Source organism: Pollicipes pollicipes, unplaced genomic scaffold (genome assembly GCF_011947565.3).
Source record: "Pollicipes pollicipes isolate AB1234 unplaced genomic scaffold, Ppol_2.1 Scaffold_4295;HRSCAF=5057_pilon_pilon_pilon, whole genome shotgun sequence".
Taxonomy (NCBI): Eukaryota; Metazoa; Arthropoda; class Thecostraca; order Pollicipedomorpha; family Pollicipedidae; genus Pollicipes; species Pollicipes pollicipes.
Genome location: NW_023596461.1, coordinates 38,963,086 through 38,984,763, shown reverse-complemented (window position 1 = coordinate 38,984,763; position 21,678 = coordinate 38,963,086). Strand labels below are relative to the sequence as shown.

At 60.5% G+C, this 21,678-nt stretch overlaps 2 protein-coding genes across 2 annotated transcripts; one reads left to right on the top strand and one right to left on the bottom strand.

The window, feature by feature from the left end:
• The first annotated feature begins 437 nt into the window (after positions 1-437).
• Positions 438-3,101, top strand: LOC119097518 (uncharacterized). The gene is made up of 3 exons (XM_037220551.1): positions 438-1,130; positions 1,245-1,440; positions 3,061-3,101. Exons 1-3 carry the CDS (start codon positions 438-440, stop codon positions 3,099-3,101), a joined length of 930 nt encoding a protein of 309 aa, XP_037076446.1.
• A 54-nt stretch (positions 3,102-3,155) lies between these two features.
• Positions 3,156-20,272, bottom strand: Rubicon (run domain Beclin-1-interacting and cysteine-rich domain-containing protein rubicon). Its single transcript, XM_037220550.1, has 10 exons — positions 19,984-20,272; positions 19,230-19,350; positions 18,190-18,273; positions 17,322-17,578; positions 16,640-16,800; positions 13,243-13,425; positions 10,473-10,523; positions 10,221-10,415; positions 9,134-9,287; positions 3,156-3,349 (listed from the first exon to the last, which is right to left on the bottom strand). The coding sequence occupies exons 1-10, from the start codon at positions 20,206-20,208 to the stop codon at positions 3,158-3,160; spliced, it is 1,623 nt and encodes a 540-aa protein (XP_037076445.1). The 5' UTR covers positions 20,209-20,272; the 3' UTR covers positions 3,156-3,157.
• Between the last annotated feature and the right edge of the window lie 1,406 nt (positions 20,273-21,678).

The following is a 21,678-nucleotide window of genomic DNA, read 5'->3' as shown; positions in this document are numbered from 1 at the left end:
CGGGTGGGGAGGGTCCGGAGGATCCGGAGGGTACGGTGGCGGATGGGGATGGTGGGGAGGAGCCGGACAACCCGGGCAACCCGGGGGAATCTGGGGAGGCGGAAGGGGTGGACCGGGAGGTAGCGGCAGCGGAGGTGGATGGGGAGGATCCGGGGGAGGGAGAGGGGGATGGTGGGGAGGATCCGGTCAACCCGGACAGCCCGGGGGAAGCTGGGTAGGCGGAAGGGGTGGATCGGGAGGTAGTGGCGGCGGAGGTGGATGGGGAGGATCCGGACAAGGGGGAGGGAGATGGTGGGGAGGGTCCGGTCAACCCGGACAGCCCGGGGGAAACAACGCTGGATGGGGAGGATCAGGAGGTATTGGTGGTGGAGGTGGATGGCCTGGTCAACCCGGACAGCCCGGGGGAGGCAACGCTGGATGGGGAGGATCAGGAGGTAATGGTGGTGGAGGTGGATGGCCTGGTCAACCCGGACAGCCCGGGGGAAGCAACGCTGGATGGGGAGGATCAGGAGGTAATGGTGGTGGAGGTGGATGGCCTGGTCAACCCGGACAGCCCGGGGGAAGCAACGCTGGATGGGGAGGATCAGGAGGTAATGGTGGCGGAGGTGGATGGCCTGGTCAACCCGGACTACCCGGTGGAGCTTCAGGCACAGGTCAGCCTGGCCGACCGGGACTACCCGGTGGAGCATCAGGCGCAGGTCAGCCTGGCCGACCGGGACTACCCGGTGGAGCATCAGGCGCAGGTCAGCCCGGACAGCCGGGACTACCCGGTGGAGTATCAGGCGCAGGTCAGCCTGGCCGACCGGGACTACCCGGTGGAGTATCAGGCGCAGGTCAGCCTGGCCGACCGGGACTACCCGGTGAAGTATCAGGCGCAGGTCAGCCTGGCCGACCGGGACTACCCGGTGGAGTATCAGGCGCAGGTCAGCCTGGCCGACCGGGACTACCCGGTGGAGTATCAGGCGCAGGTCAGCCTGGCCGACCGGGACTACCCGGTGGAGCATCAGGCGCAGATCAGCCTGGCCGACCGGGACTACCCGGTGGAGCATCAGGCGCAGGTCAGCCTGGCCGACCGGGACTACCCGGTGGAGCATCAGGCGCAGGTCAGCCTGGCCGACCGGGACTACCCGGTGGAGCATCATACGCTGGCCAGCCTGGACAGTCGGGACTAACCGGTGGAGCATCAGGCGCAGTTCAGCCTGGTCAGCCTCGCCAGCCTGGACAGTCGGGACTACCCGGCGTAGCATCAGACGCTGGCCAGCCTGGACAGCCTGGAAAGTCGGGACTACCCGGTGAAGCATCAGACGCTGGCCGGCCTGGACAGCCTGGAAAGTCGGGACTACCCGGTGGAGCATCAGACGCTGGCCAGCCTGGACAGCCTGGAAAGTCGGGACTACCCGGTGGAGCATCAGACGCTGGCCGGCCTGAATAGCCTGGAAAGTCGGGACTACCCGGTGGAGCATCAGATGCTGCCAGCCTGGACAGCCTGGAAAGTCGGGACAACCCGGTGAGCATCAGACGCTGGCCGGCCTGGACAGCCGGGACTACCCGGTTGAGCATCAAGCGCAGGTCAGCCTGGCCAGCCTGGTCAGCCTGGCTAGCCTGACTAGCCCTGGCCAGCCTGGACAGTCGACATGAGAGGGCCCCGGCCTGGGGAGCCGTCCACGTCGACCTCTCTGCCCGGCCAGCAGACATCCCAGGCAACCAACAGCGGGCAACCCCGCTGATGGATCGGTCGAAACGCTGACCGCTGTCATCGGGCGACACTGCTCGTCGCCACACAATACAAAGGCACAACACCCAACGCAGTATTGCCTGCTATATTTATTGGCAAGTATGCATGGCATAAACCACCACAAAAGAAGCACCTCCGCAGAGCCTATGAGATTTCGCGGGTTCCTGAACTGCAGCAGCATGACGCGAACATTGACACGCAGACCCGTTGTCTTAGGCGTCGTATGTATAACTTGAGTGTGGTAGTGGTGCTTTTTTTCTAGTGCGACGAGACATCGACGCAGCGGCGCTCATTTCTTAAAGCATGGATGTTCGTTCAAAATACACGTGTTCGGCTTCTGAAGTCTTTGAGCTACCGTTTACAGGAATGTACCCTCGCGAGGTGAGTATTGGCAAGATAGATACGCCTCCGTTGTGATAACGCGCCTACGTTTCACACTTGGCCACCAGGGCCGCACATGCCGCTGAAAAACAACGCAGTGACCCGGCTTCCTCGGACGGAAGTCCAGCGGGCGGGCAGGTTCCGACGGCTTGCTACACGGTACCCGTAGCACTGCTGTACCGCAATGCTCGCCGCGTAGGTTTGAAGTCCGGTGCAACACAGACCTTGGATGTGTCTTCCGCTATAAATGACGCTGTCAGCGGCCTCGAACGGAGGACTCCGGTTCGGGGGCGGCCATTTCCAAAAGGAAGAGCCTTGTGCCATATGATGACTCACAGGTTATATGATGCACCGCTACACACTATATATGTGATATGTGATTGGAATATAAGTAACCTAGCCCTGCCTTATTGTCTTACAGTCGATAAATGCCGGTAACATCCGAACACACTGTATGATGTACGTGCCACTACAGTGACTGGGCGTGCGACAAACATGTTCGACATCGTTATAAAACACTAATGAATCGCGCAATGTGGGAAAGAGCTCATTCACAGCCCGGTCCGACGAATGCTTCGACGCAACAAAGCGCACCAACAAGTGCCTTGTGCAAACCCTCTCCCACTCCCCAACCCGTGAAAGATCTTCGACCGGTGCGGTTCCGGCCAAGACGACACAGCAGGGCGGGTGCGCAGGTCAGGTGCCGACGTTTTGGCACCTCTCACAACTGTCGCCGCGAGCTTCCCCACACCAGAATATCACCACGGGCGCCCATCGCCAACGTACAGCCACGGTCCGCTGGGCGCCCGGCGCGGTGCCCTGCTCACAGACCACAGCCACAGCCACAGCCAGCCGGCTGCCCAGCGGCTTTGCACCACGGGCCGCCTATCCACGCGGGAATCCCGCCGAAGCTGGCGTAACCCCCGCCGTATGACGTCCGGCAGTACCCCAGCAACGGTGCAGCACCGGCCCGCAGCCCGACTGAGCGTCGCCGGCTGGCTCGTCGCCGCTCTCCGCCTGGGCGGACGGCGGACGGCGACGCTAGGCCTCCTGGACGGCGGCGCGCCGCAGCGCCAGGCGTCGGCAGCGCACGCAGCCGGCCGGCTCCGGGAAGCAGAGGTAGTGGTAGCAGGCGCCGCAGGTGGCGCACTGGCGCACCTCCGGCAGCTCGAACGGGAACAGCGCCTGGTGGTGGCGGCACGTCTCGCAGTGGAAGCCGCGGCCGCAGCACAGCTGGTGAAACAAACGGCAGCACTGAGCGCGCACCAGGGCGCACACGGCGCGCGCGCAGCAGAGCGACAGGCGCCGCCGCCGCCGCCGCCGCCGCTCCTGACACGCCTCGCAAAAGTGTGCCCGGCCGCGGCACAGCTGGAGGCAGAGAGGGACATGGGGATCGGTCAGGGCGGGCCGCAGCCTAGCGGCACCCGGCGGCCGAGCACAACCAAACAGCAAGCGGCACCGGAAGCGTTAGCCAGCGGCGAAACCAAACAGGTGGCAGTGTACCCAGCGTGTGGCGATGGCAATGAAATGTCGCAGGCGACCGAGAAAAGTAACGCAGTGATGGCAAAAGGGCGAAAGTGGCGGCTTCATGCTAAGTCAGCTGAAAGGATAGAGAGGAAGTATTGGATCCTCATAGACCCTCGGTCAAATAAAAGAAGCATGCAAATGAATGATGGATAATGCAAAGAAAGCGAAAACCCTGAAAACATGCCTACAGACAAGCTTTTAGACGCAGGCGTAAGATATCAAATGCAACACCGGGCAGGCCACAGGCAGTTCCTTGCGCAGCCGATACCACACTGATGGCGGCGCTTCTCAAGCTGTATGGGACAGGCGAATACGGCTAGTCGCTAGCATACATGGCACCGCTCGGTCACGTGTCAGGAGGCAGCGAAAAAATAGTTCAACACTAAATCGCTTCGGGGCGCATTTTTTCCGGGCGTCATACGTTATCAAGAGAACTCTGGGAAAATACGTTCAGCCATGGCATGCACGCCTTGCAAAAATGAAACGAAATGCTATCAGGATGTGTTCTCCAAAATGAGCAGCTATTGACATAGCTTTTGACAGCAATGAGCACAAATTAATATAGGAAAGCCCAATAAAACATTGGGTTTATATTACAACAGTACAATATTGGGTTTACGTCCAGACGATGCCACCTTACATGTGACATCCGCATAACAAAAATAATCAATAGTATTTGAAGCCCCAACTTTCACGAAGTTTGAACAAAAAACATCTAAGACAGACTTCTAAAGCGGATCGTGATGATTTGCCACCACACTTTCCAAACCCGAAGATGCAAAGCGTTGTATTTGTCACAATATGCGTGGCAGCCGTTACACCGTCGTCGCCAGGTCCAGCACCCTGGGCCCTGGCACCGCCACCAGGCAGGACCCAGCCGGAGGCGGCGGCGGTGTGGACACCGGGAGGAGAAGGTCGGCGACGGACCCGGTGGACACCGGGAGGAGAAGGCCGGCGGCGGACGTCAGGACGGACGGGAAGCCAGCCGGAGGCGGCGGTGGCGGCGGCGGGCGGCGGGCGGCGGCGGCGGCGCGGGTGGACACCGGGAGAGAAGGTCGGCGACGGACGTCAGGACGGACAGGAAGCCAGCCGGAGGAGGCGGCGGTGGCGGAGGAGGCGGCGGTGGCGGCGCGGCGGCGGCGGCGGTGACACCGGGAGGAGAAGGTCGGCGACGGACGTTAGGACGACGGAGGAAGCCAGCCGGAGGCGGCGGCGGCGGTGGTAGCGGCGGCGCGGACAGGAACGGACAGGAAGCCAGCCGGAGGAGGCGGCGGTGGCGGAGGAGGCGGCGGTGGCGGCGGCGGCGGCGGCGGCGGCGGTGGACACCGGGAGGAGAAGGTCGGCGACGGACGTCAGGACGGACAGGAAGCCAGCCGGAGGAGGCGGCGGTGGCGGAGGAGGCGGCGGTGGCGGCGGCGGCGGCGGCGCGGCGGCGGCGGCGGGCGGCGGCGGCGGTGGACACCAGGAGGAGAAGGTCGGCGACGGACGTCAGGACGGACAGGAAGCCAGCCGGAGGCGGTGGCAGCGGCGGCGGCGGCGGCGGCGGCGGCGGTGGACACCGGGAGGAGAAGGCCGGCGGCGGACGTTAGGACGGACAGGAAGCCAGCCGGAGGCGGTGGCAGCGGCGGCGGCGGCGGCGGCGGTGGACACCGGGAGGAGAAGGTCGGCGGCGGACGTTAGGACGGACAGGAAGCGACGCCCCCACACGACCCTGACTCGGGGCACACCGCGTGCTGAGACATCACAGCCAGTCAGCGTCACGTGACCCGGGGACGTTCAGGCCGGCGGGCTCCACGGGACGTCACGTGCACAGCGGTGGCCGGGAGCCCCGCGGGAGCGTCCGCGGCGGCGCTGACGAGAGGCCGGGCCGGCCGGGAGCCCCGCGGGAGCGTCCGCGGCGGCGCTGACGCAGAGGCCGGCCGGCCGGGAGCCCCGCGGGAGCGTCCGCAGCGGCGCTCACGAGAGGCCGGGCCGGCCGGGAGCCCTGCGGGAGCGTCCGCGGCGGCGCTGACGAGAGGCCGGGCCGGCCGGGAGCCCCGCGGGAGCGTCCGCAGCGGCGCTCACGAGAGGCCGGGCCGGCCGGGAGCCCTGCGGGAGCGTCCGCGGCGGCGCTGACGAGAGGCCGGGCCGGCCGGGAGCCCGCGGGAGCGTCCGCGGCGGCGCTGACGAGAGGCCGGGCCGGCCGGGAGCCCCGCGGGAGCGTCCGCGGCGGCGCTCACGAGAGGCCGGGCCGGCCGGGAGCCCCGCGGGAGCGTCCGCGGCGGCGCTCACGAGAGGCCGGGCCGGCCGGGAGCCCCAAGGCTCGGCACAGCGTCCCGGCCCGAGCCACACACTACAGCCGCCGGGCAGGGGGCAGCGCTACGGTGACCACAGTCAGCGCAGACACCCCGACAGCCTGGCCAGCACAGACACTGCAGCTGCTGTCCGAGGATGCTGGAGCAACCAGAGTCAACAGACCTCTACCACTAGTGTCAATAGAGCGACAGGAGAACTACTACTCTGGTACAGGAAAACACTCAACATCGTTAATGGGATCCAACGCCAAAGACGACGTGAGCAACTAGCGAACACAACAGTGGCCTTGTAACCCCAGCCAACACGAACATGAACTAATGGACAACCCATTGCATCCAATACACCTAACAGCATCACTGCGGTTCAACTCAGCGGTCACCACACCAACACGACAGCCGGAGAGCTGCAAATACATTAATATTGCAGCAACATGTTGCAATATTGCGATGCATGTGAATGTCACAACGTTGCATGTTACGGCATATGACAACAGTGACACCTTGCACTCTACTTGTCGTTGTTTCGTATGTTGCACTTTCGGTGGCATGGGGCAACGTACCAAACGGAATTACGAACACAGCGACAAAACGGCAGCACAGTGGAGCCGCTACAAACAAGCTGATAGCGACAGGTGCGTCACTGGCAACACTAGAGGAGCCTAGCACATCACATCCCAACTACGTCATACCTATTTAAGAGGACATACCTTTAGTAGTACAAACTGTCAAATGGTAGCCAAAGCTAGTGTTTACGAGTAAGCCAATGAGAAGCATGTAAGGGGATCTGGTGTTCAGTGGGAACTAAGAACTACACTCTGGTCTTTACGAAGGGACCAGTGGAAACAAGGAACCAGAGCCTGGTGTTCGTGAACAAAAACAGTGGGAACTACGAGCCATTGTCAGATGCTGGCTAACAGCCAATGGGATCAACGAGCTAGGTCCCGGCGTTTGTGTTATGTATTTCAATCACTCGACAACCGTCCACGAGGTAGTTTTTAGGTTTCGGCTCGTTTCAACCTTCGCTTTCTTCGGGCCGCTACATCACTCACTCACTCGTTACAAAAAATGCAATATATATGTATGTAACAGTCGATGCTTCAAAACATACCCTAAAACACCATACCACGAACTAGACTAAAATATGATAAAATAAACCAGGCAATTGAACCAGGCCATATCTTGTGTTTGCAAACAAACATTAAGGTAGTAGGAATTAGAAACCGGTGTTGCAAAACAACCGATGGAATATCTTAAAAGGTCTAATGTGTGTTACGAAAGAAGCAGTCAGAACCACGAGGCAAGGTCTCATTTTCATGTAGGAAACCAGTCACCCGGCAGATGTCTGGCGAATACTGCTGTAACACTTCAGCAGCATTGAAACACACCCCATACCAGTAAAAAGACACCACTGACTATCACGAAAGACTCGACCGCGCTCGACAGTGAGGACAGCACCTCGACAACACAGCCAATCGGAGCCGACCCGCGGCCACTCACTAACGCAGAAATGCCACTCTACAACGGCAGACACCGGCAGACACACCCACTACACGGAGCGCATCACACGACATCATGGCTGTCACTGGCGTAACAGCTAACGTGCACGCTTACTTTTGACTACCACTGCAACAGGATGCTCATCATACTATCACGGCACCGTCGTCCTTGCATAGCGTCGCAAACCGAGTACTGCTTATTCCTTACCTATCCATCGTAACCCGCAGCATGCGGCTCCGAGTTCTCACCAGCACAAACATCGATGCTCTGACTCTTACTCTGCTGTGTGTTTGGCGAGCAATAAGGGAGATGATGACAACAACCAAACAAGCTGCACCCAGCTTACCCGCGGATGCAAAGCCGCCGGAAGCCACGTGCCAGCACGGAAAGCACGAAGCACGGACTACTCTGGTCAGCAAACACACTGCCGGCACTCGCACCGCACAAGGGCCCCGCCCCTCCAGGCGATGAGACACAATGGCCCCGCCCCTCCAGGCGATGAGACACAATGGCCCCGCCCCTCCGGGCGATGAGACACAATGGCCCCGCCCATACTGGCAATGAGACACAATCGCCCCGCCCCTCCAGATGAGACACAATGGCCCCGCCCCTCCTGGCGATGAGACACAATGGCCCCCATACTGGCATGAGACACAATCGCCCCGCCCCTCCAGGCGATGAGACACAATGGCCCCGCCCATACTGGCGATGAGACACAATGGCCCCGCCCCTCCAGGCGATGAGACACAATGGCCCCGCCCCTCCAGGCGATAGACACAATGGCCCCGCCCATACTGGCGATGAGACACAATGACCCCGCCCCTCCAGGCGATGAGACACAATGGCTCCGCCCCTCCAGGCGATGAGACACAATGGCCCCGCCCCTCCGGGCGATGAGACACAATGGCCCCGCCCTTCCTCGCGATAAGACACAATGGCCCCGCCCTTCCTCGCGATGAGACATAATGACCCCCGCCCTTCTTCGCGATGAGACATAATGACCCCACCCCTTCTCGCAATGGGACACAATGTTCCCCCGCCCCTCCTCGTGATGAGACAGTATGGCCCCACCCCTCCTGACGATGAGACACAATGAACCCGCCCCTCCTGGAGATGAGACACAATGACCCCCACCCCTCCTGGTGATGAGACACAATGACCCCCGCCCCTCCTGGCGATGATACACAATGACCCCGCCCCTCCTGGAGATGAGACACAATGACCCCGCCCCTCCTGGTGATGAGACATAATGACCCCACCCCTTCTCACAATGGGACACAATGGCCTCCGTCCCTCCTCGTGATGAGACACAATGGCCCCGCCCCTCCTGGTGATGAGACACAATGGCCCCGCCCTCCTAGCCATGAAACAATGGCCCCGCCCATATTGGCGATGAGACATAATGACCCCGTCCCTCCTGGAGATGAGACACAATGGCCTCCGTCCTTCCTCGCGATGAGACATAATGACCCCACCCCTTCTCGTAATGGGACACAATGTTCCCCCGCCCCTCCTCGTGATGAGACACAATGGCCCCGCCCCTCCTCGCGATGAGACACAATGGCTCGCCCTTCCTCGCGATGGGACTGCTCCTTTCTACAGTCACTTACCCTCGAGAACCATCAGCATAACCAAATACATGACGGACAGAATGGTATGAAGTGGGCCTGATGGCCGGGTAGGCCGGGGTAGGGCTGACCTGGCAGAGTCTGCAGTGCTCCAGGTAGGCTGTGTACTTCTTCTGCAGGTCGTTGGTCAGCGTGCGGTTGGCGGCCTCCACCAGGTCCCGCAGCGAATACAGGTCGATTTCGTCCATGATGTACTTGTCCGGCAGCGGGTGGGTGCGCAGCAGCCTACCGAAACACAAGCCGGGTCAGGGAGTCCCCTGGACAGACGTCAGTCCAGAACAGATGGCGTCAGACGGAGTCCCCTGGACAGACGTCAGTCCAGAACAGACGGCGTCAGACGGAGTCCCCTGGACAGAGGTCAGTCCAGAACAGACAGCGTCAGACTGAGTACCTTGGACAGAGGTCAGTCCAGAACAGACGGCGTCGGACTGAGTACCCTGGACAGAAGTCAGTCCAGAACAGACGGCGTCAGACTGAGTACCCCGGACAGAGGTCAGTCCAGAACAGACGGCGTCAGGCGGACTCCCCTGGACAGAAGTCAGTCCAGAACAGACGGCGTCAGGCGAAGTCCCCTGGACAGAGGTCAGCCCAGAACAGACGGCGTCAGACGGAGTCAGAGATCAGTCCAGAGCGGAGGTGTGGCGCAGCCTCGCAGCAAGCAGAGGTCATTACAGCAGGTGATGGCGCTCCGAACGGGCCACTCGCTTTCGAGCTACCGCGACTCCCCGTAAAAACCCGTTGGTCACACACTTGCTCCATCCGTTTGCGATTGTACATTTGTTTAGCCCAGTCAGCTGGCTCGCAGCTCCCTCTGGAACTGTCGGCCCATACAGAGACCAGAACATAGGGTTGATACACAGCTTCATTTTCTGTCATTGTTACTTGAGATAGAAAATGTATCGTTACTTTCCGTATGCTACACGTCCCTTTCCAAAACAAAGCCAGCATCTATGTGTGGTAAAACTCTGATTTAACCGGCAGTTACGCCAGCCGAAACGCCGACCGCTTGTCAGCTTACCGCATCAAGACGAGTCCGTTTCAACAATCGCCACTCTGCGCAGCGGACTACCAGCGTGGCAGGCCACCGATCCCGTCACGGGCTGCGACGGAACGGCGCCTGCTGGCAGCCGCCCCCAGCCAAGCGCCGGCGACACTCACTGCTTGGCGAAGCGACAGGTGCCGACGTACTTCTGGGCGATGCTGAGTCTCTTGCGCAGCACGCGACACTGGTGCAGGTCCGAGTAATTCAGCACCGACGGGTTGATTGTGTTGACGTGGAACAGCGGGATCGCGCCAGATGGAGACCAGCAGCTGGTACGAGAACAGCGACACCGGGTACCTATGAGCACGCCTCTGGGTCAGGGGCGGAGATGTGGTACGAGACCAGCGACACCGGGTACCTGTGAGCACGCCTCTGGGTCAGGGGCGGAGATCTGGTAAGAGATCAGCGACACCGGGTACCTATGAGCACGCCTCTGGGTCAGGGGCGGAGATCTGGTACGAGATCAGCGACACCGGGCACCTGTCAGCACGCCTCTGAGTCAGGGACGCCTCTGGATCAGGGGTAGACAGCTGGTACGAGAACAGCAACACCGGTGACCTGCGACCAAAGGACGACTCTGGGTCACGGGTGGAGGAGACCGCCTGGCTGTGAGACGCACTACCCAGCACTGAAGCCGGCAGGGCTGTGATCTCATTCAGACCATCAATTCAGGCCATGACCGGCAACATTTTATTTGGGACCGTGTTCTTCGCCACGAACACCCTTATTTGATTGCATTACCACTGAAATAATATCAACCGCGCAGCGCAGAAGACCAAGCCGAACAAGCTGAGCAGTCAAGCATGGCCCAAGCGCGCTGAGCGATACAGCCTGAGACGGACCGCCGTTCCACCACTCGACCTCCCTTGCGATGATTCCTCGCGATAGCGGCCTTCCACAGGACACACACGGCTACCAGGCCGGCCTGGCGACCCCGGCCTTCCACAGGACACACACGGCTGCCCACCCGGCCTGGCGACCCCGGCCTTCCACAGGACACACACGGCTGCCAACCCGGCCTGGCGACCCCGGCCTTCCACAGGCACACACGGCTGCCCACCCGGCCTGGCGACCCCGGCCTTCCACAGGACACACACGGCTGCCCACCCGGCCTGGCGACCCCGGCCTTCCACAGGACACACACGGCTGCCCACCCGGCCTGGCGACCCCGGCCTTCCACAGGACACACACGGCTGCCAGGCCGGCCTGGCGACCCCGGCCTTCCACAGGACACACACGGCTGCCCCCCGGCCTGGCGACCCCGGCCTTCCACAGGATACACACGGCTGCCCACCCGGCCTGGCGACCCCGGCCTTCCACAGGACACACACGGCTGCCCACCCGGCCTGGCGACCCCGGGCCTTCCACAGGACACCCACAGGCGCACCCGGCCTGGCGACCCCCGGCCTTCCACAGGACACACACGCTGCCCACCGGCCGGCTGGGCGACCCCCGCCCGCCCACCCCCGGCTTCCACAGGACACACACGGTGCCCACCCGGCCTGGCGACCCCGGCCTTCCACAGGACACACACGGCTGCCCACCCGGCCTGGCGACCCGGCCTCTTCCACAGGACACACACGGCTACCAGGCCGGCCTGGCGACCCCGGCCTTCCACAGGACCACACACGGCTGCCCACCCGGCCTGGCGACCCCGGCCTTCCACAGGGCACACACGGCTGCCCACCCGGCCTGGCGACCCCGGCCTTCCACAGGACACACACGGCTGCCCACCCGGCTGGCGACCCGGCCTTCCACAGGACACACACGGCTGCCCACCCGGCCTGGCGACCCCGGCCTTCCACAGGACCACACACGGCTGCCCACCCGGCCTGGCGACCCCGGCCTTCCACAGGACACACACGGCTGCCCACCGGCCTGGCGACCCCGGCCTTCCACAGGACACACACGGCTACCAGGCCGGCCTGGCGACCCCGGCCTTCCACAGGACACACAGGCTGCCCACCCGGCCTGGCGACCCCGGCCTTCCACAGGGCACACACGGCTGCCCACCCGGCCTGGCGACCCCGGCCTTCCACAGGACACACACGGCTGCCCACCCGGCCTGGCGACCCCGGCCTTCCACAGGACACACACGGCTGCCCACCCGGCCTGGCGACCCCGGCCTTCCACAGGACACACACGGCTGCCCACCCGGCCTGGCGACCCCGGCCTTCCCAGGACACACACGGCTGCCCACCCGGCCTGGCGACCCCGGCCTTCCACAGGGCACACACGGCTGCCCACCCGGCCTGGCGACCCCGGCCTTCCACAGGACACACACGGCTGCCACCCGGCCTGGCGACCCCGGCCTTCCACAGGACACACACGGCTGCCCACCCGGCCTGGCGACCCCGGCCTTCCACAGACACACACGGCTGCCCACCCTCCCTGACCCCGGCCTTCCACAGGACACACACGTCTGCCCACCCGGCCTGGCGACCCGCCTTTCGCCCACCATTCCCCACAGGACACACACGGCTGCCAGGCCGGCCTGGCGACCCCGGCCTTCCACAGGACACACACCTGCCCCACCCGGCCTGGCGACCCCGGCCTTCCACAGGACACACACGCTGCCAGCCGGCCTGGCGACCCCGGCCTTCCACAGGACACACACGGCTGCCCACCCGGCCTGGCGACCCCGGCCTTCCACAGGACACACACGGCTACCAGGCCGGCCTGGCGACCCCGGCCTTCCACAGGACACACACGGCTGCCCACCCGGCCTGGCGACCCCGGCCTTCCACAGGACACACACGGCTACCAGGCCGGCCTGGCGACCCCGGCCTTCCACAGGACCACCACGGCTGCCCACCCGGCCTGGCGACCCCGGCCTTCCACAGGACACACACGCTGCCACCGGCCTGGCGACCCCGGCCTTCCACAGGACACACACGGCTGCCCACCGGCCTGGCACCCCGGCCTTCCACACATGCCTGCCTGCGACCCTGGCCTTCCACAGGACACACACGGCTACCGGCCGGCCGGCGACCCCCTGCCTTCCAACAGGACACAAACGGCTGCCCACCCGGCCTGGCGACCCCGGCCTTCCACAGGACACACACGGCTACCAGGCCGGCCTGGCGACCCCGGCCTTCCACAGGACACACACGGACACCCAGCCGGCCACCCACTCACATGTTGTAGTCATGCTTGTGGATGATGCGGGCGGGGACGTAGAACTGCTGGTTCTCGTGGCAGCCGGCGCAAAAGTAACGGCCGAGGTACTCGCACCAGCGGAACTTCTTGGCCAGCGCTGGTGAGACCTTGAGGCCACAGCCGGCGCAGCGGTGCGACTGTCGTGCCATCGCCGCCGACCGTCTGCCGGGCAGCGCGGCACCACCACGTCAGGGGCACTATCAAAACCTATACCGACGGGAGTGCTACAAGATTCCTTCTACTGCCAATACTCGTGCAGGACATCAGTGCCACGCGACAAAACTTCCACCGCAAAAATATATACCTGTCATTGCTTCTACTGCGAAAACCGCCATTACCTAACCACGACATTACTTCTGCTAAAAGGACTTAGATGCAGCATGAGGGCTTCTCAGTAAAACTTACAGTTCAAAAAACTATACCAGTCACTACTTCTGCTGAAAAAAGCACACACACACATTTTTCTACAACAGACCTACACGCGCCTCAAGCGCCACAGGACGAGCACTATGTATCAAAATCGTGTAAATGGCATTACTTTTACTGAAAAAAAATGATAGGCCTTTACGCAAACACAACATTACTTTTATTGCCCATACTTATGAAGTGTAAAGTGCATGGACACCTCGCTGGGTTGTATGAATAATTAACGTATTAGAAGGGAACCCCGACTGAAAAATACTGCAATACAATGTTCGTGGCGCTGACACGAAAAGGCATTTATTCATAACGGTGCATGGCTGTTCATTTGTCTGCTTGGTACATGTGCAAAGGTTGCTGTTTTAGTAGTAAAATCTCAATGACAGGTATATTTTTTTGAAGCAATAGTTTGGCGCATAATACCAGAGGTTTACATAAGTAATTGTTGTAGAGGCAATGTCGCGTTTCAGTGAACATCCAGCCAAGCGTGTGGTTTCGTATTAAGTTGAGGACCCCATCCACCCCTCACCTGCGATAGGAAAGTATGTCGCATTTGGGACAAACGCCGTGCTTTGTTGTGTTTGGAGCCGGTTTAGCCATTTTTCACTGCTTAACCCTCAAACTGGTTTTGCAACCCTGCGAAAGTGCACCATAACTTTGCATAGCAAAATGTCACGTAGACCTAATGTCGTCGTGTGTCCGTCAGTAGAGACATTTGCAGCAGCTCGACCTTGGACAATCTTGATATCTACATAATGTACCGACACTATGGGGTGGACACATGCAGGCTGATTTTGCCCAGCCAAGTGCTCCAATGTGTCCGTTTCCTCCGGGCTTTTGGTGAGGCCTTATGGGGCCGGGGTACTGGCGGTTACAATTTGTGGATTATGACCCGCATCATATTACACAAGTGTCGCACCTAAGTATTAACCGAATAAGGAAAATTGCTAATACGTTTAACAATATGGATTTTTACAGGAGGCAAATGACAGGCATAAGCCTTTTTAAAGAGATGTGCTTCACTATTTTCAAGCTCAGTTGAGTGGCAATAATGTCACATATAACTCGTTGCAGCAGAAGTAATGTTGCGTATAAGTAAAGCTTTTAGAAGTCTTTGCTGAAGAAGTAATGACTGGTAGTTTTTGCAGTACATGTTAAGTCATGTAGTGCTCATGTCGTGTATGAACTTTGCAGAAGAGGTAACGTCGCATATAAGAAAGGACTTAATAAGTCTGCTGTAAATGATGGGCGTAAATTTTGCAGTACAAGTTGTGTCGTGTAGCACTCATCTCACTGTATAAGTCGTTTCACTAGATATGATGACGCGTAAAAGTTTTTGAAGTACGCATATTGTGCAGCAATCATGTTGTGTATAAGTCTTTTCAGTAGAAGTAATATCGCATACAAGTAAACCCTGCATAGGTTCTTACAAAAGAAGTAATGCCGCGCTGTAAATGATGAGGTAGCACTGCTGTCGGGAGGAGTTTTTGCCGTGGCACTAATGTCGTGACACCGGGGAGCGGTGGCTGCGCCCCGCCGGCCAACACCACCCACCGCTGGCAGACGAAGCACCATGCCAGTGTGTACAGGGCATACCACAACGCAGCCCATGCCCAACCACCGTGCACGGGTTAGGCCCAGCAGCCAAGTAAAACGTTAACTGGGGTTATGCACCGGCACAGGTGGGAACCACACATAAAACAAACGAGGTTACCCACAGATCCACCTCAGTAACTACACAGGTTTGACGGCCCTGACGTCTACATAACACTTCAATTGTCGCTGATTACCAGCGCAATAACACCAAACTAGAATTTTGATCGCTTTTAAATTGCGCGGTGTAAGGTTATGGCCGGAAAGCGACCATGCTTAGCAATTCGTCTGACCTATTTCTGGCCTTAATCTGAAAATGGTCATGAAAACTTGTTTATTTTCACCCTTCAATGGCGAGCGGCGAGACGTAAAAATTGTGCCCGTTGCCATTTTGTTTTACGTAAATGGTTACGGAAAACGGCAACCTTGAATTTCATGCAAGCTCGCTCCCTTATCCCATACAACTAGCACCCAATAATAAACATAAGCACCTGGGCACAGAACAACGCCAATACACCCTGAAGAGACCCAAGGCCTTTCCTACTAGTAAGTTCCTTTCTAGCCCGTTGCTATTTTTGAGACCATGTCGAACACGACAACCTCAGAACACGCAGGCGTATGAAAAAGTGCGCATTAACACAAAAAACTCTAAAGGTCACACCCATACCAACACTTTCATCCGTAGTGTGCTCTTGCACAGATCACCTAAGGGTGGCACGTGGCCTCGCTGAAATTTCTTTGGCATTAAAAACGGCAGCTTTCCGGAAGTACAAATATTTCTTGCCGAATTCTGAACAAACAGTGAAATGCATGGCTCGGGTTGAGCTTTGAGCCGCATCCCCTGAGCCATCAGCTGGCCTGGTACCGCAAAATAAGATCCTCAACGAAACAATCTGCTTCAAAAGGCACGCAACAACCGATGTGCCCAGCTCCCCGACAGGGAGCAACTCTGGTGCACAAACAACAATGACGGTAGAACCTCGGCGGTGGCCCATTCGTGCGTACAAGTTAAGACATTGTTTTTATTACAGCCACAACGCGCATGTGACCGCGTCCATATATGCTGAAGCAATATCTCTGCAAAGAGCCAGAAACACTTCCTGGGAACGACTGCCGGATGTTTCCGGATACTTCTAGTGCCCTTTAACTGTAAACATGACGCATGCGACTCCCGACTAAGCCCGCTTATGACTTCTGACAGAATAATTGCCATCAGAACACGTTTGCACGTTTCTTTCGTTTCATCACATGCTTATAAATAGTTGTGTCTCTGAGTCCAGGCGGCAGGGCGCGTCCAATGCCGCTGCTCGTGGAATGAGAACAGGGTCACCACGCCACTAGGCAGCCCCGCCAGGTCACTCACTTCCCCTGTTTGTGGATGGAGAAGATGATTTGTGCGCGGGGTGGCGCCCACTCGTTCGTGCCGCGCAGCGTGACCCCGGGCGAGCCCTGGGGCGACTGCTCGTCCTGCGGCGCCTCGGCCGGCTCCGGCCACTCCGACCCCACGCTGGGCATGGGCAGCAGCTGCCGACAGCCGGCCAGGGCGGTCACACGTTCTGCTCAGTGGTCAAGCGTCAGGAAACACATGCACGCTGACAGCGCAGATGGGACACTGTGCCACACATCTGACCTTGGACCAGTCATCGTGTCTCCGATTACGCTGTGACAGATAGCGGTACGTAACTGGCCATATAGAAGTCACCGAAAAAAAACATGGTTAGCAACACCTCTATCGCGTGCAGAGATGCACACAGGGAGCGATCGGACATTATAATGCTGCTTATCCTGCTTAGGTACAGAAAAAGCGGGACCCAAGCGAATAACGATCCACGACTGGTATAGAAACTGCTCATACTCTCAGGAACATGTCCTCGTTTGGCAGAGACGACTCGGGCTCATACATCGCAACACCTGGCCTTCATTTGGCACATGGACAACTCAAGCCCACGCCCTGTCGCACCGAGTCCTTGTACCGCATTCGGTCTCCTGGTATCCCACCTCTCGCATCCTCGGGCCCGACCCGGTGCTGCGCAGGGTCAACTCACACTCTGCGGCACCTGGTCCTCCCCGACCAGCCACACCAGGTCGGAAGCCTTGGGCAGCCGTTTCTCCGGGAAGCGGGAGAGCAGCGAGAGCGCGATGTTCTCGGCCGTCACTGAGACGGGCCGGTGGATGGAGCGGCGGACCACCGGCGGCGGCGGGGGCGGCGGGGGCGGCGGCGCCGACGCCGGGTGGGCGCTCGGTATAGCGAGCGGCGCCGACACAGCCGGCCTCCGACCCCCCGCCGGACTCGCCGCCAGATCTGCCGGCGTGCGGGATCAGGCGGCGTCAGTGCCGCTCCAGGGCCCAGAGAGGGACGGACGGTCAGTGGGAGTCTCCAGCGTCGCTGGGCCTGATCGAGGGACGCGAAGCAGGCGTTGCCAGCGATGTAGCGCATCACAGACGGACGGAAAACACACGTCGTAGTCGTAACTTAAGCGAATGATACATGGACGAGAACAATCGAGATCAGGCAATCGCCTCTACAACCGGACCTTAATTACGAGAGCAGTACTAGCAGCTGCCAAATCCGCTTCCCCAGCCGTGGCAATATTAATTTCTACGACCGACATGGCATCGTCGACAGACACGTCAGCCCACAGCACAACAACATGATCCAAATATGAGAGCCCTTTGAACAGGTCTGATCCGTCACAGCCTGACACATAGGCGAGACCGAGGCGGCGCCGTCGGCCACGGCGAACAGCCTGCCACATAGGCGAGACCGAGCCGGCGCCGTCGGCCATGGCGGACGGCCTGTCACATAGGTGAGACCGAGCCGGCGCCGTCCGCCACGGCGGACAGCCTGCCACATAGGCGAGACCGAGCGGCGGCAGCGGCGGCGGGGGGGGGGGGGGGGGGGGCGCGGCTCACCTCCGTCACCGGCGGCGATGTCTGACCGGTCGTCATGTAGCTCCAGATCGGAGAGGCCCGAGCACGAGGACGGCGAGCCACTGGCTGGGGAAGTCAGCCGGCGTCAGCTCAACAGGCGACAGGTACATACGCCACGCGCTGGCGGCAGCCGACAGCCGGCAACAAGCTCAGCTGGGATGCTTCAACAGCCATTGGAAATTCGAGCGAATTCACACCAGCGGCATTATGTCAGCGGAGTTTTATCTGCGTCATGAGGCCACCTGCGCCCGCACTGCTGACGCGTCCAGCATTGGAGCAGCGTCGTCCCGTCCGATTTATCGGTCGACCCACGCTAGGGCCGCGTCTATCTGCACGTGCTTGCACTGGTCTGTTTGTGTCCCTGGCGTGGACTTTGAACATGCCAATGACTGGAAGAGATTGCCTTACAAAAGTGGGCAAACAGGGGCTACGGAGTTCGCACGCTCTCATGCGCGGCGAGGGCGAACGTTGAGTGGGACAGCAGCGCAGTAGGGCGCTCTGCCGAATGTTTATTTGCGCAGAACGAGTGCCACAAAAAGAACTGCCTATCATGATATCGACAGATGTTCAGGTACAGTGGATGACCTACAACCAGCATCAAACAGCACGCGCCTGCTAACTTTGAACTTCAAGACTACGAACACACGTAAAATCCACAATGTTCTGGAAGTGGCCAATCAGACCCGAATAGTATTGTGTGTGTTTTTCTTTAATTATGTCTTTCTGCTTCTGTCCAACGACCGATGAAAGCACCCATGCTGAGGATGCGACTGTCCCGAATAAGAAAGAAATTGTGTGTATGTTCGCCTCGGACATATCCCTCTTCTATTTATGAAGCGTTCACCAGAGCTAAAGTTGTCTCAGATTGTACACAAAATTATATATGCATATATGAATACCTATTGAAAACTAATGAAAACTCGCGTGACCCTTGGTTCACACACAGACAGCACGTCACACGAGACAACACAGGGCTTCAGCCCCAGCCCGGGGCAGGACAGCTCCCCCCGCCGCCAGCTCACTGTCGCTGATGAGCGGCTCTGCCTCCCGCCGCCGGGCCACCAACCGCCGCCGCAGGGCGCCGAGGCTGGGCTCCCGGCTCGTGCGGCCCCGCTCCCCGGCGTCGTTAGTCTGCATCCTCATCTGGAGCGGACGGGTGCGGCGGTCAGCGGGCCGCGGGCGCGAGCACCGTCAACACCGTCTACCGTTAGCCACCTCACCTCTTAGCCTCTGCTGTAAGCTTAACCTCAGACTGATGCGTCTACCAGACCCACCTATTTCGGTTATGCATACCCCTGAACAACTTGTATGCAATTTGACAAGCATGTAATCCTTCAACCCATTAAAAGTGGCATACGAACATGACAAAGTTGTACTTCACAATCCTAAAAGGCGTAACTGCTGCAACTACGTGGGTCGTAAACCCGACCGCAGATGAAAAACGCCGCTCCGTTCCCCCCCCCCCCCCCCCCCCCCCCCACCACCACCAGAGAAGGGGCCCACGCAGGCGAGCGGTCCCAGGAAGCAGACGATACAGAGCCGGCAAGAAGTGGTCCGCACAACAACCGCAGGCCCCCATGTCCAATACTGCTAGCCCGCGTAACTCTCAAACCCCGGTGCTTCGAGAAGATTCGCGAAAGTCGGCGGCAGCTCGCTTCCAAATGCGTCGGAGCGCTGCTCGGCAAGCCCGCATTCGCCAGTGGCGTTGCGGGGATGTCAGGCGGACGCGTCCGGCGACGGCAGCTGCCAACACGTCACATCACGCGGCACTCGCACCTCGGAGCCGAACATCTCGAACGCGGCGATGAGCGACTCGGAGATGCGAAAGTGGGCGTTCTCGCGGTCCAGCTCGGCGATGTTCCGCTTGAAGTCGTGCGACCCGAGGAACTCGGCCAGCGACTGGCCCTCGCGCGGCTTCGGGAAGTAGCCGTCCAGCCCGTACACCAGCGAGTGGCCACCGCCCGACTCGACGAAGCTCGGGTAGTGCACCCCGTGACGCATCCGGTAAGGGTAAGAGCGTGGTATGAAGCCCAGCTGCTCGTGCTCTGACGGCGACGGCAGCGCCTCCTCGGGCGGCGCGGTGGGCGCGCGCGACGCCGCCGCCGCCGCCGGTTCCCCCTGCCGCTCCGACGATGAGACGGGCAGCCGCGCCGGCCCAACGCTGGCGGCGTCTGCCACGACGGCGGCGACGGCCGCCGCCGTCACCGACGCCGGCACGGTGGCCGACTGGGAGCGGCCGTGGCTGAGGCGCTTCGGCACGGCGCCCGCCGCCCGGCGTGGCGCGGCCGGCTGGCAGGGCGCAGCGGCCGGCTCGTCGCCTCGATGTGCGCCGCCGCCCGGCGCCTGTGGCGCGGTCGCCGCACCGGCGGGCAGCTTCTGAGCACCGTCCGCCCCCCGTGCCGCAGCCTGCTTCCGCTCGCCGTCGGTCGGCTGGCAGCGCAGGCCGACCGACGGCTCGGCCTGCTCGGCCGGCCGCCGCCGGCGGGTGAGCCGCTCGCTATAGCGCCGTCGCCAGCGACCGGTGGCCGCCTCCTCGGCCGGCGCGTAGTCGATCTCCAGGATGAGCGGCGCCAGGTGGGCGCGCTCCGCCGGCGGCGCGTCCGACGCCGGCCGCACCGGCAGCGGCCAGCTGCGAGTGCGTCGCAGCGCCGCCGGCCGCGGCCACCGGCCGGCCGCCGCCGCCGGCGCCTCGCCGCTGTCCGGCCCGGCGGCCGGCGGTCGGCGGTCCGGCGTCGCCTCCGGTGGCCTGGTGACGTCGGTCTGAGGTAGGAAGGGCAGCATGGCCCGCTGCCGGAGACAGGACGACGTACGCTTTAAACAGGTGTGTTTGGATTGGGCATGAAGTCAACAGCCGACCACGAGCAATCAAAAGTCGGCAGCAGGGGTCAAGAACGACTGTACAGCCGTCACAAAGAAACACACATCTCGGAAGCTACTTCAGTATGGTCCTGGATGATCAAACCCCCGCAATGTGACCGGGCAGTCAATAGCCCCGGATTGTACAGGCCTTGTCGAGCGTGACCGGGCAGCCAATAGCCCCGGATGGTACAGGCCTTGTCTAGCGTGACCGGGCAGTCAATAGCCCCGGATTGTACACGCCTTGTCAGGAATGTGACCCAAGAAGTACGGTCAATAACCTTACACAAGTGCTGCGCCGGCACCATTACCAGAGGCTCCGCCACGTTAAGGCCGACCTCGGTGACGTCTTCCCGCTGCTGGTAAAATGCAAGCAATATCGGAGTTTGCGTGCAACGTTAAGAAGGGTTTGCATCACTCTCAAACCCTGCCCCCGCGGTGATTTCCAACACTGCAAGGTAAGATGCAAGCTCGCTTAGAGTTAAAGGGGTCAAAAATGACAGACCGTCTGTGGGATAATTGTTGGGTCAAATGCCGAACGCGCAAAAGCCGAATGCCGGACGCGTTTAACAACGGCTATCATCGTAACCACGATGGTACGCATTCGGATCACTA

Coding starts and splice junctions, on each gene's coding strand:
- LOC119097518 (XM_037220551.1), top strand. CDS start 438: ATGGTGGTGGAGGTGGATGGCCTGGTCAACCCGGACAGCCCGGGGGAA. Junction 1,131..1,244: donor TGGCCGACCGGGACTACCCG/GTGGAGCATCAT, acceptor TACCCGGCGTAG/CATCAGACGCTGGCCAGCCT. Junction 1,441..3,060: donor CGGCCTGAATAGCCTGGAAA/GTCGGGACTACC, acceptor GACGTCCGGCAG/TACCCCAGCAACGGTGCAGC.
- Rubicon (XM_037220550.1), bottom strand. CDS start 20,208: ATGCGTCACGGGGTGCACTACCCGAGCTTCGTCGAGTCGGGCGGTGGC. Junction 19,351..19,983: donor TCGAGATGTTCGGCTCCGAG/GTGCGAGTGCCG, acceptor CGTCCGCTCCAG/ATGAGGATGCAGACTAACGA. Junction 9,288..10,220: donor ACCTGTCGCTTCGCCAAGCA/GTGAGTGTCGCC, acceptor GTGTTTCGGTAG/GCTGCTGCGCACCCACCCGC.